This window comes from Peromyscus eremicus, chromosome 1 (assembly GCF_949786415.1).
Source record: "Peromyscus eremicus chromosome 1, PerEre_H2_v1, whole genome shotgun sequence".
NCBI classification, from domain to species: Eukaryota; Metazoa; Chordata; class Mammalia; order Rodentia; family Cricetidae; genus Peromyscus; species Peromyscus eremicus.
Genome location: NC_081416.1, coordinates 133,421,628 through 133,440,556, shown reverse-complemented (window position 1 = coordinate 133,440,556; position 18,929 = coordinate 133,421,628). Strand labels below are relative to the sequence as shown.

The window sequence follows — 18,929 nt, the reverse complement described above, 5'->3', positions numbered from 1 at the left end:
ACTTCCCTTCAATAGCAGTGCTAACTCATTTGGGAGACAGTTTAATGAGCAGGGATGGTGGAACTCTGAGAATGGGCCTTTGGCTGGCTTGCAGGCTAACGACTGAAGGAAGTGCCTCATCTCTGTCTTTGGGCACGGGAACTAATGACCATATGAACATCATGGAGATTTCCACCTCCCATTCCCTTGCCATTCTGGCCTCAGCCTGGCCTTCAGCTGAACAAAACTGTGGAACTTGGGTGTTAGGATAAAACTCTGAGAATGCCCAACTGTGTGGAGAGAGGATCCAGAACAAGGAGTCTTTGGTAGTTGGAGAATGTGAAAGAAATTTTGGAGAGGACAGCTACCTACATGCCTACTGCCTACCTACTGCCTGCCTCTACCTACTACCTACCTGCCTACTATCTACCTGTCTACCTACCTACCTACCTGTCTACTACTTACCTACCTATGGGTCTTGACCAACTGTATGCATCAGATACACCCACAGAACGTTAGCAAGGGCTTAGGAACTAACCTACAGTATGAGCCATGGTCCTGGACCCATATTTAATCCCTTGACAGCTCATGTGAAGCAGAGACTCAGTGGTCACAGCCAAGCTTTTGAAACTGAGTTGGCATCTGAGTTACCTCCTGAAGATAGTGTAACAGAGCTGAGGTCTGAATCTAAGTGGGTAGATTACCCAAGGAACCACACAGAAGAAAATTCACATTCAATAGAGTCTCCAAAGGGAATCCTGGCAATGTCTAGGGTGAAACTCGAATTTCTTTGATGTACAAAGAGTGAAGAAAATCTACATAATTCTCCAGTCAATCACTGATTTTATTTTTAAAAAAGGGACCAACTCTGAAGTTGGGAAGATAATAAATGTCACCCTGAGGTGGCCTAGATGTTGCAATTGTCAGGGACTTTAAAGTGTTCTATGAAGTAGATGTTAGCAATTTTTAAGTGAATAGAAAGAAAGAAATTCTTATTAGACAAATATAAAGTTTAAAAAAGAAGAAAAGGGGAAATTTTAAACTGAAAAATGTATATGAAATAAAGACATCCTTTGGATGATCTGAGAAGCAAAATGGACATGGCACAGAGAAAAAATAGTTAACTGTAAGTAGATGAATAGAATTATACTCAAGTAACAGGAAGAAAACATTGTCAAGAAATAGCAGGTCCTTGGAGACTACTAGAGTAATATCAGAAATGTAAGGATCCGTAGATCCATATCATTGCAATTCCTGAGTGAAAAGAAAGCTGGGTGTATGTTCCCTCTACACACACACACACACACACACACACACACACACACACACACACAGGGTGGGGTTGGGGCGGACACAGGCACATATACCTGAAGTTGGGTGTGGTGTCATACTCTAACAATCTTGGCACTCAGGAGGCAGAGTATGGGGGATCATGAGTTCTAGGCTAGTAGAGCTACAGAGTAAGACCTTGTTCAAACAACAACCCATATCAAACTAAAATCATCTGATGAAATAAAAACCCTAAAATAAAAACCCTAAAACATCTCTCGTCAGTGAAAGATATAGGCTTACAGACTACAGAGGCTCAAAAACCCCAACAGCATAAAATCACGTACAGACACATAGTCATCATCCCTCTGAAAACTGAGTCTAAACACAACATCATCACAGCAGGCTCATTGTAAGAGGGGAAATGGTGCTCAATGATTGGATTTCTCATTAGAAATCACAGAGGCCAGAAGACAGTGGAAAGATGCCTTTAATGTTAAAACATAATGTCAACAAACCATGAGCCCAGAAGGGCAAAGGTCGAGGGAAAGAGAGCTTAGGGGAGCAGGAGATCCCACCTGGATCAAACAACAGAGAGGGAGAACAAGGAAAAAGAGACCATGATAAATGAAGACCCCATGAGAATAGGAAGAAACAAAGTGCTAGAGAGGGCCACAGAAATCCACAAAGATACCTCCACAATAGACTACTGGCAATGGTCAAGAGAAAGCCTGAACTGACCTACTCTGGTGATAGGATGGCCAAACACCCTAACTGTCATGGTAGAACTCTCATCCAGTGACTGATGGAAGCAAAAGCAGAGATCCACGGCCAGGCCCCAGGTGGAGCTCTGGGAGTCCAATCAGCGAAAAAGAGGAGGGATTGTATGAGCGAGAATTGTTGAGACCATGATTGGAAAAAAGCACAGGGACAAATAGCCAAACTAGTGGAAACACATGAATTATGAACCAATAGCTGAGGAGCCCCCAACTGTATCAGGCCCTCTGGATAAGTGAGACAGTTGATTAGCTTGAACTGTTTGGGAGGCCCCCAGGCAGTGGGACCAGGACCTGTCCTTAGTGCATGAGCTGGCTGTTTGGAACCTGGGGCCTATGCAGGGACACTTTGCTCAGCCTGGGTGAAGGGAGGAGGGGACTGGACCTGCCTGGACTGAATCTACCAGGCTGAGCTGAATCTCCAGGGGAGTCCTTGCCCTGGAGGAGATGGGAATGGGGGGGTGGGCTGGGGGGAGGGGAGGGGGGGCGAGAGGAGGGAGGACAGGGGAATCCATGGCTGATATGTAAAATTAAATTAAATTATAAAATAAAAAAAATAAAGTACGGAGGTGGAAGCTGTAGCTGTAGCTTGGTGGGAGAGCACTTGCTGAGCATGTGCAAGTCCCTTGGTTTTATTTCTAGTACCAGAGATAAAATGTACATGATTAAAATAGAAGGATAGTAAAAGATACTTTTTTTCTAACTTTAACTTAAAAGGAGGCTGGAATGGTTATTTTAGTGTTGGAGAAAGTCTACCTGAGGACAAGGAGAATTACTAGCAGAGAAAGAGGGACATTTATTGATGACAAGAGGTCTAATTCACCAAGAAGATGTAGATGTCTTAAATGTGAATGTAACTAACAACAGAGCCCCTACATACACAGAGCAAAAGCTGATTGAAGTGCAAGAAGCAGCAGGTAACCAACAACCTCAGCAGCACTCACTGGTAGAACAAGTAAGGCAAGAGCAGCAGAAGTACAGAGAGGATGGACAGTCTGACCAACTAAACTGCTATGGTCATCTATAGAAAACTCTACACAGCAAGAGAGACATTGTGAAGTGAGCATCGGCCATCACCAAGCCCGATTATATTGTGCATTATAAAGTAAATCATAATAAATTTAAATGAAATTCTACAAAGTATGTTCTTTGATCATAGTGAGATTAAACTGGAAACTGTAGAATAAAGACATTCTCAAATATTTAGAAATAATATAATTTTTAAAGACTCATAAATCAAAGAAGAAATCTCAAGAAATGAAATAGCTTGAAAGAAGTGAAAATTAAATTCTAATATGTTAAATATTGTGGTATGCAGCTAAAATAGAGCTTTGGGGGAACTTTATATTACTCAATGAAAGATGCACACTCTTCACCGACATAAGCTGTTACCCAGAGAAATAGACCAATTCATTAAAAAAGATGAACTACTGAAAAACTCATTAAAAATAGATAATCTAAATTTTCCTATATCTATTAAGAATGTCAAATTTATGCTTGAAAAAAACTTCTAAAAGTTCAAGTTAACTTAAATGACTTCATTGCAGAATTCTTCCAAATATTTCAAAAAGAAATAAGGATGATACCCATCCTTCACAGCCTTTTTAAGAAGACAGAAAAAGCAATTCAGATGTGACCACAGCATTCCTTTCATATGAGAAACAAATAAAGGACACTGTAAGAAAATTTCAGATCAAACAGCCTACAAAAGTAGATGTGAAAAATCCTTCACAAAATGCACTCAACATATCTAAGGCAAATACATCATGGCGAAGTAGGCTAATTCCATACATGGCTGGAATTCAGAATTCAACAGTTCATTAGTGAATTCCATGGTGGTAACAGAGCAAAAAGAAGAAAAGCCAGGGGTGTCTCAGTATGGATAGAAACACTCAATAAAATTCAACATCCATTCATGCAAAAAATAAATATAACCCATAAAACAGGATTAGAAGGAAAGGAGGAAGGGAGGAAGGAGGAGGGAAGGAAAGATGGAGAGGCATGAGGGCCAGACAGAAAGGGAAGGAGCAAGGAAGAAGAGATAGACAGAAGGAGGGAGGATGGAATGGAGGGGCAGGGAAAGATAGAGGGACTGAGAAAGAATGAGAAATGGAGAATATTGTCCTTGATGAATCTGCATGCGCACAATGGAGTGAATTAAGCCAGCTCCTCAGCTGGCTGCGTTATTTTCTGCAAAATCCTTGCCACCTACAAAATCCCCCTGGCTCTAATGAATAAACTCAGTGAGGCTAGTATTCAATAATCAGTGGTATTTCTATACTAAACTCAAGAGCCAGTTGTAGAAAGAAAATGATGAGGAAGGGAAGAAAGAAGGCAGGCCAGGGGACAGGACAGGAAAGAATAATTATACTAAGAAAACATGCAGAATGTGCATGCTGGGAAGTATAAAATGATGAGAGAAAGGGAAGACGACCTAAATGAATGAGAATATTTATCACATTTATGCATCTGAAGATTCAGTATAGTTCAGATGTAAATTCTCCCCAGGTTGTTCTATGGAGTCAAAGCAACCCTAATCAATAAAATACCTGATAGGACTTTCAAAAATAGATATTGAGAAGTTGCTTCTAAAATTTATAGAGAAGGGCAAGGGAAATCGAACAGTTGAAACAGCAGTCAAATCCAAAGTTACAAACAAAAAAGACAACCCCGATTGCTTGTGGAGATTTCACAGAACTAACTTTGAGTGATGTGTACATTAGCTTTCTGGATGGTGTTAGTGTTCTAGGGCCACCATAACAAAGTCCCCACCACGATGACACCAACAGCAGAAATGTATGGCCTCACAGTCCTAGAAGCTAAAGATCAAGGTACCATCAGTAGGTCACTTCCTTCTGAGCTCCAGGAGGGGATCTGTTCTGCTTTTCTTTTGGGGGTTTCTTCAGATGTTCCCTCTCAGAAGGACACAGTCATCCAAGAATCAGGGCCTGCCCAAAATGACCTTACTGAGAGAGTCACATCTGCCATGTCCAGACTTCAAATTAAGGTTGTATTCTTAGGTCTTGTGGGTTTTGACATTTACATGTTCAGTTTGTGGTGGGTGTGGGGATGGGACCCAACATGTACCTGGATTATTTTAAGTTTTCACTGATGTATGTACTTGAAAATACATGAAAATAGCAAGTCAGCAGCACCAACAATCCTTTTAGACCATGCAATCTTATAGCTGTTTTCTCTGAGAAGGTTGGACTTCTTTGTTACTGAGAACAGGTTTGGGAAGGGATATACTTAGCAACATTGTTGTTGTTATTAGCTTGTGTGTGTTAAGTGGAGAAGTTGTTTCTCCATCGTGATGAGTGTTGGGCATGTTTTGGTCAATTGCCCTCCTATCACCACTCTTGCTCATTCCCTACCTTAGTCAGCTTCCCATTACTATAACAAATATCTGACACCATCAACTTATAGAGAGAAAAGGTTGACTGCCAGGAAGCACAAGAGTAGAGGAAGGTCCTAGAGGTCTAAAAGCCCTCTTTAAAAGCACATTCCTGGTGACCTAAAGAGGGCACAGCTCCACCTGTGTAAAGGGTTCACCAGCGTCCTGTGGTACCATTTTGTAGACCAAGCTTTAACACATGGGCCTCAAGAAGACTTTCAAGACCACAGGCATAGCAGCCCACACAGCTTTCAGGAACAAATACGCCCACAGAGGCTAACTTCAGCAAGCTACTACCTTTCCCAGAAGCTCTTGAGAAGTTCTTGTGCAGAAGAATCCGCTGTCTTTACTGGTTAGAGGTAACCAGTGAGGATATTCAAGTTTCTGTGCAGAAGTCCACCCTCCCATTGCTGACCTGTGGAATATTAACTGTGGCTTGAGTACAGGTTACATTATGGAATTCTGGAAAAGCCAGTTCGTGTGGCCTTGCTACTGATTGAGAAGGGCTGACATAGTTTGTGACTGCATCTTCAGGCCATTCCTTGGCACTTTTTCTGAGACAAAAATGTGTTAGGGAAGCCAACTAAGCATAACAGTATCCCAAAGGAACAAATTATCCCACACAAGTTAGTCCACACCCCCACCCTGTGCCCCTTAAGAAGGGCTGAGACCTACATACTTCCTGCTGTAGAAAAGCCACCTGACCATGTGACTACCTGGGCTCCATAGGGCCTGCAGAGGGGCAGTGTTTTTTTGTTTTGATTTTTAATTGTTGACTGTAGCAGTGCCGTGAGGATATAAAGGAAGGCAGGAGATAAATGCCATTGTCCTATGACTCAAAGGCCGTGCTTGCTAATATTTCAATGCGTTTTCTCAATTTGTTCTGTACATACATGAGTGTCACTGAACTAAGGCATTGCATTCTCTACCTTAAACTCTGTAAATGTTTCTATGGTCACATAGTTGTCTTGTGGTTGTATCAACACTGGTTTAAATAGGATCCTGTTAATGAAGGTTTGTTTATGTGTACTCAATAGTTTTGCGCCTTCAAAGAAAAGCATACCTCCTGTGATCCAAAGTAGGTTCTAGGGTCTTGCTTGACAGTAGTGGACATCAGCCTGGGTTTTAGAAGAAGAATTTATGAACTGGCCCCTCTGAGCCTGCGATCTTGAAGAAAACTTATCTGGTGACTTCTGTCTAGAGAGTTTGAGCTGATTGTATGAGTGTACTCTAAGATCATGTCAATGCAAATCACATGTCGTTAAAGCAGCTAAATTATATTAGAAAGGAACAAAAGAATGTTATCTTTACAACACACGAGGCCATACTGGAAGGCAGAAGTGCTGGCACCAGCCTGGCTATGTCCACATCTTATCTGTATTCTATGATTGTCCCCAGCCTGGACCGTGGTAGCTGAATAGCTGTTTTCGTCTCCATCTGTTACATTACAAGCTCCTCTCAGAGCCAGCTAGTGCGTTCTCCCATGTAGAAGACAAGTGTGACGTGTAATGAGGACATTGCAGCTCTTTCTTGTCGACAATGAGCCTTTATCCCCATCTCATTAGGATGCTTCAGGAGCCAAGCGCTGAGCAGTGTCAGAGGCAGTGTTTCCTGTTGATTTATGTGCTGTCACAGAATTAATTGAGTCTGGACACGGGGTCTCATTTTCTTGGACATGTAGCAGGTAATCGTGCTTCCCCTGTACATTCAAATGGCTTTCCAGATGGTCTGTTATGAAGGATTTGTCTTTAATATGACTAATCAGAAGCAAAGGACCTCAATATGTTTGTGTACATGCTCTACAATAGGAAACCTCTGGCCCCCGATGGGTATGCGGTTAACTGTCTCCTGGCCACACTCCTCCCTGGGCTCATCTGAGGATGTGGGCCACTAAATGCAACAATGGTTTTGAAGTGTTCTGAACAGAGGCCCTGTGGTGGGGGAATGGCTTCTGACGTATCCTTAGGAAGCCTCACAACATCACCCATGCAAGAGCAGGACACTGCATTCAGAAGGGAATGGTTTCTCTATCAGTCGAAGCGACTCTAACAAAAATACTGCAGAAGAGTGTGACTCAGGCTAGCTGAACCATATCTCATGGTTCAGAGGCTGTCTGAGGGGATGTCTAAGGTCAAAATGCTGGTGTGTTGGTATCTGACTGGGGTTCTCTCATGGTTCATAGAGGGTTCCTTCGCACCGGGTCCCTACACAGTGGAAAGGATAAGGGGAGTCTCTTGAGTCTCTTTCATAAGACTCAGAAGGCTCAGCTTTTCTGACATGACCTCCTCACATCTCCACCTCCTAATGCCATCCTTTTAGGGGTTAGAATTTCAACATAGGAACTTCTGGGAGACTCAATCATACAGTCTATAGCAGATTATCTATTCATCTTGAAACTATGATGCAGCTATTAAAATGAAACTCATGGGGATTTTTTATTGCTTATAGTGTTACATTAAAAGGAAAGAGAAAGGGCTGAAGAGGTGGCTCAGTACTTAAGAACACTCACTCTTGCAGAGGACCTGAGTTTGGCTCCTAACACCCATCTTGGGCTACTCATAACCAGCTGTAATTCCAGCTCCAAGGGATAATCGGAAATTCTCTTCTGGCCTCTGCAGGCACCCCCCCACACCCCCCCCCACACAAATAAATAAATGAAAGTGTAAAATATACTATAAAAGAGAAAAAGAGGAGAACACAGAACTGTGTTTTCCGGTAAGTTCTTAGCCGTATGTAGAGATGTGCTGAATAAGGAGCGGAAAGGAATACACCACAGAGTCTGCAGCGGCTGTCTTCGGCTGGATCACTTGACCCTCCTCCTCTCTCGTTAAATCCACCGAGCAATGGATCACCATTTTCATTACCAGAAAGTCATGAGCCCGCAGAAGCAGGTCACCCCCGGAGTATAAAACTGCCCATATCACTGTAGCAGACAGCGTGCCGATTGCTCATACCTCTGGCTCTCTCCCAGTGAAGGGAGAGAAGCTCTTCGAGGCCTCCCACAGGGCAGCTGTCCCCACACAGGAGCTGTACCCCTAGATGTGGTATGCAGTTAAGCAATTGAAATCTGTCCGCCAGTTGCTGCCTGAGTTCACCTATGATGGCAGCCAAGCAGGTGGTGTTTCGTGGCTCTGTGGGTGCTTCCTCGAGGCATTAAGGGGCTTCCCAAAAAAGTTGTTTTGAAGATGAGGTATTGAAAATACTTAGCATCAGGCTGTAAAGTATTTCCATATGTGGCATGTTGATGCCTTGTTGGAATACACACTGCCTGAACATCACTGGATGTTTTTGTGTCTATTCTGTGACTGTTTACCACAGAAGGAGTGACTTATGGAGCACAGAACTTCATCTGGCTACTCTTCTGGAAGCTGGAAAGTCTAAGAGCAGGGCACTGGCACCTGCTGAGGATGTAGCATGGGGGAGTGTTAAAAATGAACAGAGGAGTATCTGAGCTCGCGTGTGTTCTTAAAGGCTACTAATAATGCATACAAGTAACATTGTACAGACTGAGTAGGTTACAGTTTGTGTTTAGAAATGTGTGTGTATATATATATATATATATATATATATATATATATATGTATACATGTTTACATAACAACAATTATTGTAAAAAAAAGAGGCCATGAATTTGAAAGAGGGAAAGGGGGGCAGTATATGGAATTCTTTAAAGAAGGAAAGGGAAAGGAGAAAGGATATAATTAGATTACAATCTCAAAAAGATAAATAATTTTTAAATACTAATAACATCATGTGGGGCTCCATGCTCATGACCTCATCTAATCCAATTATCTCCACAAATTCACTTGTAAATACCTCAACACATGAACATTTCATTTAAGACATAGGTATGAGAAAGCTAGCAGAATTCCTTATAAGGAATCATTTTGTTCCACCTCCATCTCTGTGCACTCTGGTTGTCTCACTGCCCTTCAGCCACACCTTGTCCCCTGGTGTGGGCACTGTCTACTAGTCTCCAAATGGCTCCACATTGACAGACTAGCCACCCTTTGCCCTGCTGGTAGCAGTGGAAGTAACCTATAAGCTGGATCTGTAAAATGTCTGTAGGAGTCTCCTCTTTCCCTGTGTCCCATGAGTGGGGGTGGGCACACAGAGAAAGGTACTCTATTGCTTGGTAAAGAGATCAGACCCACCTCATGGAGAGTGGAGAGTCCCCAGAGACCCACAGACAGATATTTGGGATGTACTGTTCAAATGAAGTCCTAGGTTTGCTTGAAGCAGAAACGCTTGCAGCTCCAGGCTAGGCTTTGGCACACCCACCCAGAATGTGCCATGAACATGCAGGTCCCCAAGTTGACATGTGCCCTTCAAAGTGAGCACAGCACTTTGGTGGGAGGCAGCACTTTGCTTTCTGCTATGACCCCTCTTCTATGTGCACTGCTACCTAGATGCCCTCGTGTTCCATTGAAGAGATGACGCACACACACCCAGTGTCACCTGCCATCACCACTCACACCCTACTGTGTTGGTAGAGCCACTTAAGACACAATTCTGACCATGCATCATCTCCCTTAACTTTCATGTGTAGCTTTTCTTAACTCCCTATTGGTTGAGTTTAGACTGGAATTGGCTACTCTGCTGTGGTGTGAATATGGCATGTTGCCTTCGAGGTCCATATGTTGGAAGTTGGACCTGGTGTGATAATAGAGGGAGGTGATGGAATCATGAAAAGGTGGGGGTCGAGGAAGACCCTTAAGTCGCTGGGAATGCTGTTCTCAGTGGGGATTAAGTTAGTTCTTGTGAGATCCTGAGTTACTTGTTGAGGAAGCTAATTGTTATGGCAACAGCTTGGACCCTGGAGTGCTCATTGGTTGTCTGGTTAACATTCCCTCTCCGCTTTGACCATCCTCCACCACACCTATGCCAGCTATTCTGAGGCTTTTACTGGAAGGAACTGATGTTGGCATCTTGGCCTTGAAACCTCCAGAACTCATCTAAATAAACCACTTTCTGTTACAAAGCTGCCCAGCCTCAGGTATTTTGTGGCAATAACAGAAAGTAGACTAATTAAATTCTCCCATTTAACCTCTTCAAAACCTGCAGGCAGATGGGCCATTTCCAGTTTCCGAAGCATGGAAGCCATCTCAAATATTTTGCCCAAAGTCTCCCAGAAAACTGGCTTCTGAATTTGAACAAGGGCCTTCGTGTCCATCTTTAGTGGGAGAACACGTTCTTTATACTGAAGGTTCCCAGTTGGTGAAGTGGAATTCTGCAGATTCTTTGAAGGGGCATTATTCCCCTCCCAGGTGGCTGCTGTGGGTCCTTTTCTCTTTGTAGCCACCGAAAGGAGGCCCAGATTAGGACTATGATGTCAAACCCAGATGCCACAGCTATGTTTCATAGTGAAACATTTACAAAAACAAACAAACAAAAAACAGACCCTTATCATGGCCCACTAGAATCATATTGTGGCTCAAAGCAAAAAACAAACAAACAAAAAATCCAGTAATATCAACCCTATCTTTCCTTAATATTCTGACATTTGCCATTGATTTTGTTGTTGTTGTTTTAAAACACTGTAATTAAAATATTACTTGTTCTGCTTCCTGAAAATTTTGGCCTTAGCAGCCCTAGGAAAACACCAATAAAGCAAAAACATTTAATTAGGTTAGGAATAAAGGGGTGTGGTGGGGCTGGAGAGATGGCCTAGTAGTCAACCTCCAGCTCTGAGGGAAGCAGAAAAAGGAAGAGCCAGGGCTTGCTGGCTTCCAGCCCACCTGAGAAAATACGGGCTCCAGGTTGAGGGAGGGATCCTGCCTCCAAAGAACAGTCAGGGAGTGATGGGGGGACACCTGACATCTTCATTTGGTGTCTGTACATGCATGGGCATGTGCACCTGTGTGTGTGTGTGTGTGTGTGTGTGTGTGTGTGTGTGTGTGTGTGTGTGTACACTGACAAAAATATATACAACAAGTGGAGACATCTTTGAAATTAGAAATAAATCCACATAGTTGTTACTTTTCTGTTATTGTGATGAAATACCATGACCAGAACTAACTCATACAAGAAAGAGTTTATTTGGGGCTCATGGTTCCCAAGTGTCCCTAACGGCAGGGAGGCATGGCCAGAGCAGTGTGGTGGCGGGAGCAGGAAGCTGAGCCCTCACATCCTGAGTGTGATGACATCAAATCCCAAGCAGATAGCAGAGCGGACGTGGCACAGAGCCTTTAAACTCAAAGCCCACCCTCAGTGGTGTACTTTCCTTAGCGGGGTTGCACCACCTAAACCTCCCCAAATGGTGCCACCAACTAGAGACTAAGTGTTCACACATGTGAGCCCATGGGAGACATTTCTCATTCAAATAACCACAGTGAAGGATGCATCTAGGACTATTTCTAGTTAATCCCACAGGGAAGAACATAGGAGGGTGGTCAGCAAGATGAGCACATTAATGGGAAGGAGAAGCAAGGCTGTGGGGTGGTGTCCTTTGCCTGGGGACACAACAGTACCAACTAAAAACAGTCAAGAATAAGTAGGTTAATAAGCTGTAACATTCCTTGACCAGTACATATTTTTTTCCCTATATACCAGCAACAGCCAGGTAAATAAGGGGAGAGAAACTTCATTGCAACACAAAAACAATGTAAGAATAAACGTAACAAAGGATGTTTCTAAGCTTGAAGAAAACTGCAAAGCCATTGAGAGCCATTTAGGACTTAGGTAGATGTGGAGCTATTTGTGGAGGGAAATTGGATAAAAAGATCGAGTATCGTGAGTTTGAAAATTTCTCTAAAATAATCGATAATTGAAGGCTATACCAACCACAATAATGGTGAAGTACTGGAGGACATTTGGACTCAATAGCTCTTAAGTTCATCTGGGAGAATAGATGTGAAAATAGCTGAGAGACCTGAAAATGAGAATAATGGGGAAAATTGACTTATCCAATGTTAAAATCTCACAGCCACAGTAATTAAAATGGCGTGGGGCTGGTGCTGGGGAGAACAAATGGTGTAGACTAGGGAGTCGGGGAAGAGCTAGGCTTACACAAAGGGTAGTGCAGACAGCCTGTCTTAGGACTCACAACTCTCGGGTTTTTAACTGTGCGCCAGTGTAGCCATGTAATCACCCTGCCTCTCACTGCCAGCGTGTTCAAAATCCACTCGAGCTATTCAGTATCTAGTGGATGATTAGCTTTGTACTAGTGAATTTTCCCCAACTATAGGTGAGTGCAATATTGGGTCATGAGCATGTTTGGGGTCAGGGAAGCTACAGGCTGATGCTCTCTAGATTATATGGATTGAATTCATTGTTTTACTTACAGGATTGTCTTTCTTTCCTTTTTGTTAGGAACTTTCTCTCTCTCTCTCTCTCTCTCTCTCTCTCTCTCTCTCTCTCTCTCTCTCATTTTTTTGAGACAGGGTTTCTCTATGTAGTTTTGGTGCCTGTCCTGGATCTTGCTCTGTAGACCAGGTTGGCCTCGAACTCACAGAGATCAGCCTGGCTCTGCCTCCCGAGTGCTGGGATTAAAGGCATGTGCCACTGCTGCCTGGCTAGAAACTTTTATCTCTTATTCATATATTTTAAAGGTAAAACATTCACAATAGGAACTATATATGAGATAGCTACCTCAGCATTAAACCACTTTCTCAGTGTATCTTATAATCAAAATCAATATTTATGCCTTGTGCACAAAACATGTTCCGTACCTCAAAGTGGATATGCCCAGTGGCATTTGCCTTTAATCCCAGTACTCAGGAAGCAGAGACAGGTGATCTCTGTGAGTTCGAGGCTAGTATGGTCTACAGAGCTAGTTCCAGAATAGCCAAGGCTACAAAAAGGAACTCTGTCTGGAAAAACAAAACAAAACAAAACAAAAAATAAAAATAAATAAACAAAAAGACTAATGAAAAGGTTGTTAGCAGGAATTTAAAAGTTTCTAACAACTCCTTCATTTGATAAATATTTTTACAGAATTTATAGAGATTTATCTCTTTTTTTAAAAAAAAATAACAGTCCCTTCATCAACTGGTTCTGCAGATGAGTTCCAAACAATTCTAAAATGAAACAGCCCTGGAAATACCCAATGAGATTTTTTTTTCCAATAAAAGTCTAGCCTTCCCTTGAGTTCAAGAAGCTGTGGCTATAAACTGCACTCATAGAATCCAAAACAAATTAGTGGCGACAAATGACCAACTTTAAAAATCTGAACTTTAGATGTATAGTATTTTCAAAGTGCAACAAGTATATCAGGATGCATCCTCATTGTAAGTCTGGGCACATCTGTATCTGGTGTTTTGGGGTAACCGGCCATCACAGTGTGCGGGGGTGGGGGGATTGGTACATGGGAAATTCAGTGTGAGGAGTGTGAGGTGTTTTGGACACCACTGCAGGCAAGTGTCTATGCAGGGCACTCCAGACCACAGGATGTGGACAGCTCTGGTTTGTGAGCTCTGTGGGGAGGCACGGTTTCGGAGGGAGGCTCCTGAGGGCTTGTGCTGGGAATCTGGTCAGTGGCTGCTACAAATATTCTTGTAGGTTGTCCTCAGCCTCCCCATGTCTAACACACTGCCTTCAACACCTAAGTACCCACTCAGCCCCTGCATGCCCACCCTCCACTGGTCTAGTCCAATGTCTCACTTCTTTTCTGTGTTTTTATTTAGCTGTGGTAAAAGAGATATAAAATAAATGGAATTTCTCATTTCTGAACTAGATGACTGGGATATACTTTTAAAAAATAAGTAGCTATGGGCTAGTGGGATGGCTCAGTGAGGAAAGGTGCCTACCAAGGGTAATGGCGGAAGTTTCATCCCCTGGACCCGCTCGATAGAACCAGTTTCTACATGTTGTCGTCTGACCCCTACAGGCAGGCTGGTGTATGTGCACCTATGTATATACACACAAACTCTCATGTACACACACACACACACACACACACACACACACACACACACACACACTAAAGCAATTGTCATGCAAACAAAGATGTTGTGTTGTTAATGCCACCATTAACCTAAGGGATCCATTACCCAGACTTTTGGTCACCCACCTTTGTCATGAACTAATGTCATCCACTCCTTCTTGAGGCCTATGACACCCCTTATCAGCTGCCTTTCCTCCAGCTTCCTGTCTCCCCCAAGCAGCCGGTCCACACTAGGCCCACAGAGGGGATCCCAGCAGAGGAATCCTGTATGTGCCCCCTAACAATTCCCAGTGATCCTGCCTGGTTAAGAAGTAAAGCATTGACTGCTGGGCGATGCTGGCAATGCTGTCCCAGTGTGGGCACAGAGGGTCCTTGCAGGGTTCCTGTAGTTCCAGGCTGCATAGCCTGCGGGCTGCAGCTACATCTTGTTCCTCTAGTCCCCTTGGCTGGGTAGCGCTCTCCTTCCTGCCAGGCATCACACATGCACTGTTGTTCAACCAAGACCGTTCTGCCAACTGGCCCCTCTGTGAAGATGGTTATGGAAAGGGAGGAGGGGAAGGACAAGGCAGACTTATAGAGAAGGGGGACTGAGATGGGCTCCAGGGAACTTCAGATTTAATTAATGCATTTTTGGTATGCTATAAAAGGAGTGCATTTTTTACAGTTAAAAATGTTCAAACAGAAAATATAGAATCTAAGCTTTTTCTGTGTGGAGTCCTACTCAGTCTTCCCAAACATTCTGTCTTAATTCTGGTTTTTATTGCTGTGATAAAACACCATGACCACAAGCAGCTTGGGAAGGAAAAGGTTTATTTCAACTTAGAACCTTCAGGTTGCTGAGGAAAGTCAGGAGAGGAACTCCAACAGATCAGGAGCCTGGAGGCAGGAGCTGATGCAGAGGCCGTGGAGGGGGTGCTGTGTATGTGGCTTACCCAGCTTGCTTTTTTATGCCATCCAGGACTACCTGCCCAAGAGTGGCACCAGTCAAACTGAGCTGTGCCCTCCTGCAGCCATCATCAGTCAAGAAAATACTCTCTAAGCACACCTACAGGCCAGTGTGGGCATTTTCTCAACCGGGGTTCCCTCTTCCAAAATGACTCTAGCTTGTGTCAAGTGGACATTGAACTAACCAGCACACGTACTTTATTTATGCACTTCACTTTATTGACATACAGTGATGGTATCAATGTGGGGTACCGTGTGATGCTTCAGTGTGTGTGTATTTTGAGTGCTGAAACACAGGTTTGGACCAGAAGATTTCATGTCTTTCCTCATTGGTCATGGGTCTTCACAGTGTCTTCAGTAGATGTTGCTCTTTTTCTCTTTTGAGAGCAATGAACCCAATCTTATGACCCTTTGACTTGGCCACCTGGATTGTCCTTGTGCAGAGGTCAGGAATGAAGCAATATGTCATAGTGTTCTCAGTGGCAGAGCACCTACCTGGGTTCTGCCCCTGGCACCAGAGTGTCACAAACCAGTGAGCCTATGAGTTCTAAGGTGGGGTTGGGCATCCTGGTGACTGTCCTCTCCTCAGACCCCTCTGGTCCAGTCATAGGTTTTCCCCTACCCCTGAAGCATTCAGACAGGACTGTCACATCCTTTGAATGACTGTGCATTCACAGTGCTCTGAGCAAATGTGCTGTCAAGATAGAGTGACGTGGGTATGGTCACATAACAAGTGGCATGTATCTTGGGCTGGCCATGGTCTATGTGACTCTGATAGCTCTTTCTACCTTCCTCTTCACAGTGGCTGCTTCCAGGTAATAATGGCTGTATGAGTGTCTGCCATGGCCCACCGCAAGCGCCAGAGCACTGTGAGCAGCATGTTGGACCACAGGACCAGGCCAGGTCCTATCCCCCACGACCAGGAGCCTGAGAACGAAGACACAGAGCTGCCTTTGGAGAGCTATGTACCCACCGGCCTGGAGCTGGACACTCTGCGGCCAGAGAGCCCCACACCTGAGGAACAGGAGTGCCACAACCATAGCCCTGATGGGGACTCCAGCTCTGACTATGTCAACAACACATCTGAGGAGGAGGACTATGATGAGGGCCTCCCAGAGGAGGAGGAGGGTGTTACCTACTACATCCGGTATTGTCCTGAGGATGACAGCTACCTGGAGGGCATGGATTGTAATGGGGAGGAGTACATAGCCCACGGTGCACATCCCGTGGACACCGATGAATGTCAGGAAGCAGTGGAGGAGTGGACGGACTCAGTGGGCCCTCATACTCATAGCCACGGGGCTGAAAACAGCCAGGAATACCCGGACAGCCACCTGCCTATCCCAGAGGATGACCCTTCTGCCCTGGAGGTCCACGACCAGGAAGAAGATGACCACTACTGTCCCAGCAAAGAGAGCTACCAGGACTATTACCCCACAGAGGCCAATGGGAACACAGGTGGCGCCTCCCCATATCGCGTGAGGCGTGGGGATGGGGACCTGGAGGATCAAGAGGAAGACATCGACCAGATAGTGGCTGAGATCAAGATGAGCCTGAGCATGACCAGTATCACCAGTGCCAGTGAGGCTAGCCCTGAGCACATGCCTGAGCTGGATCCTGGGGACTCCACAGAGGCCTGTCCACCCAGCGAGACTGGCCATGGGCCCAATAGGCATGAGGCGAGGCCCAAGTCGCTGAACCTCCCCACTGAGGTTAAACACCCTGGAGACCCCCAGAGAGGACTCAAGACCAAGACCAGGACCCCAGAGGAGAGGCCAAAGTGGCCCCAAGAGCAGGTAGGCTTTAACTACCCCCAGGGAAGGGGTAGAGGGCGCTGGAGAGTGAGATATCATCCAGCAGATAGTGAAGCCTACGAGGGGTGATGGCCGGTAGAGGAGTGTTAGCTGCTGTGCAGTTCATTCAGTAACTGTGATGGTTTAGGGATGCTCTGGTCACTTACAAGTCCATCCCTTAAATTCCAGAACCCATACCACCAAAGGGCTGATAGGCAGCTCTTGTCTCCTAGGAAATGCCCTGACCTCAGGAGGTTCTGTCTTTACTCCACTGCCAGAACCTGCTCCTGGCAGGAGAGTATCCATGTTACCTTCTGATTCACTGAGGTGGCTTCCTCGGCCCGCAGAGCCCTGGCCAGGATGGTGGTAAGGGGGATGCAGGCTTTCATGCACTTCCCTACCTAGAGAGATGAGTGCATTCCACAGTGCCCATTGCAATGTCTCCAAAACTCTCCTGACTTGACACAACTGACTTAGTTATGAAAATCGACTGTCTTGAACATCATTATTTGAAATTTGATGAAGTCATAGAAAAGAAATGTTTTCTAGCACAAGGGATCTAAGCATAACCATGGTTTATTTAAGATACATCAAACAAGTATGTAGTCTAATAAACTCTTTTGAAAAAAAAAAACACCATCCCAACCCCCAAATAGAAAAAGAAATCACTGTGAGTAGATGTAATTACTGCATTTGTATAAAAGAATTTCTCTTTGGCCCTTTGTATGCACCGCTCCCCTGGTTTGTAAAGCCTTATTTTTCCCCAGAAGGTTTTGTGAGTTTGAATATTTAGTCAATATATATTGAATTGAACACACACACACACACACACACACACACACACACACACACACAGAGTGAAAGCTTGTATTTGGAGCATGAATCACATTGACTTGCTGTGAGATTCCCCATACATTCTGGTGCCTTTTGTTCTTGCTAAGTTAATAAGTACCAGCTGACTTCACTTTGGGGGTGCGCCTGTCATTCACAGCAGTTCTGCCTTCGTGGGGAGTGCCGTGGGATATAAAGTGCTATTGTACTAGTGAATGTTGGGGGCAGGAGATCTGGGCCCTGGTCTGGGCTTTAGGCCAGAATGCCCACATTTTTATTCCTTCATTTTCAGAACATGGGCTTGTCCCCAACAGCAGCGATGGCACTGCAGGGATGGACGTGGGCTGTATAGAGCATGTGACATGCTGTGTTTTGTTGTAATAAGTGGCCTCCCTGTCAAAGGTCTGTCAAGAGAAAATTGTCTCGGCACCTGGTGTGGAGTGAGAAGACCTAGTGTTTTTCTCTTTTTTGCTTCATGATAACCAGATGCTAAATTGAATGAGATTGCATAGACCTTTGGGTTAGAGTGTTGGGGCTGGGGGGTGAATGCAAATGGATGAATGAATGAGTGGTGGTGGCTAGTTAGAAGGGGAAGTACAGGAAGTCTCAAGCCATCATGAGAGACAAGAAGGAAGTCTGCTCTTTCACAGAAAGGTGTTGAGTGGAAAAGCAGGTGTCTTTAGTCTCTGAGCCCAAGGTATCCTTAAAGCAATGTTCTTAGCCAAGACATTAGAAAAACTCATGAAAGTTAGCTAATGATTATGTAAGGTTGGTTTTTCTTTTCTTTTGTTTGTTTTTTGTAATTACTCATTCATTAATTTGTCCATTCATTTACAAACTAATCCAATCAAGAGAGAGCCAAGCAGGACCTAGCTCATGCCTGACCAGGCCCTCACAAATAAATGAGCTGAGTGCCTTTGGAAGACTCGGTTGGGCCTTGCTATGTGGGTAAGGCATATATCCTGTAGTCCTGGGTAGCTCATTTCACACAAGGAACTCTGAAATTGGGCCATAAATATCCACTGGTGATGGGATCGCCTTGGAAACCAGCTTCTCTA

The 18,929-nt window shown here is 44.4% G+C and overlaps 1 protein-coding gene across 2 annotated transcripts in view; it reads left to right on the top strand.

Annotated features, from left to right (window-relative positions):
• Positions 1 to 18,929, top strand: part of Apba2 (amyloid beta precursor protein binding family A member 2) — a 114,703-nt gene that overhangs the window by 40,095 nt on the left and 55,679 nt on the right. For both annotated transcript variants that reach the window (XM_059273425.1, XM_059273417.1), the window contains exon 2: positions 16,050 to 17,043. In XM_059273425.1, the coding sequence (XP_059129408.1) occupies positions 16,090 to 17,043 (954 nt within the window). In that variant the 5' untranslated portion in view covers positions 16,050 to 16,089. The remainder of the gene's footprint in view (positions 1 to 16,049; positions 17,044 to 18,929) is intronic.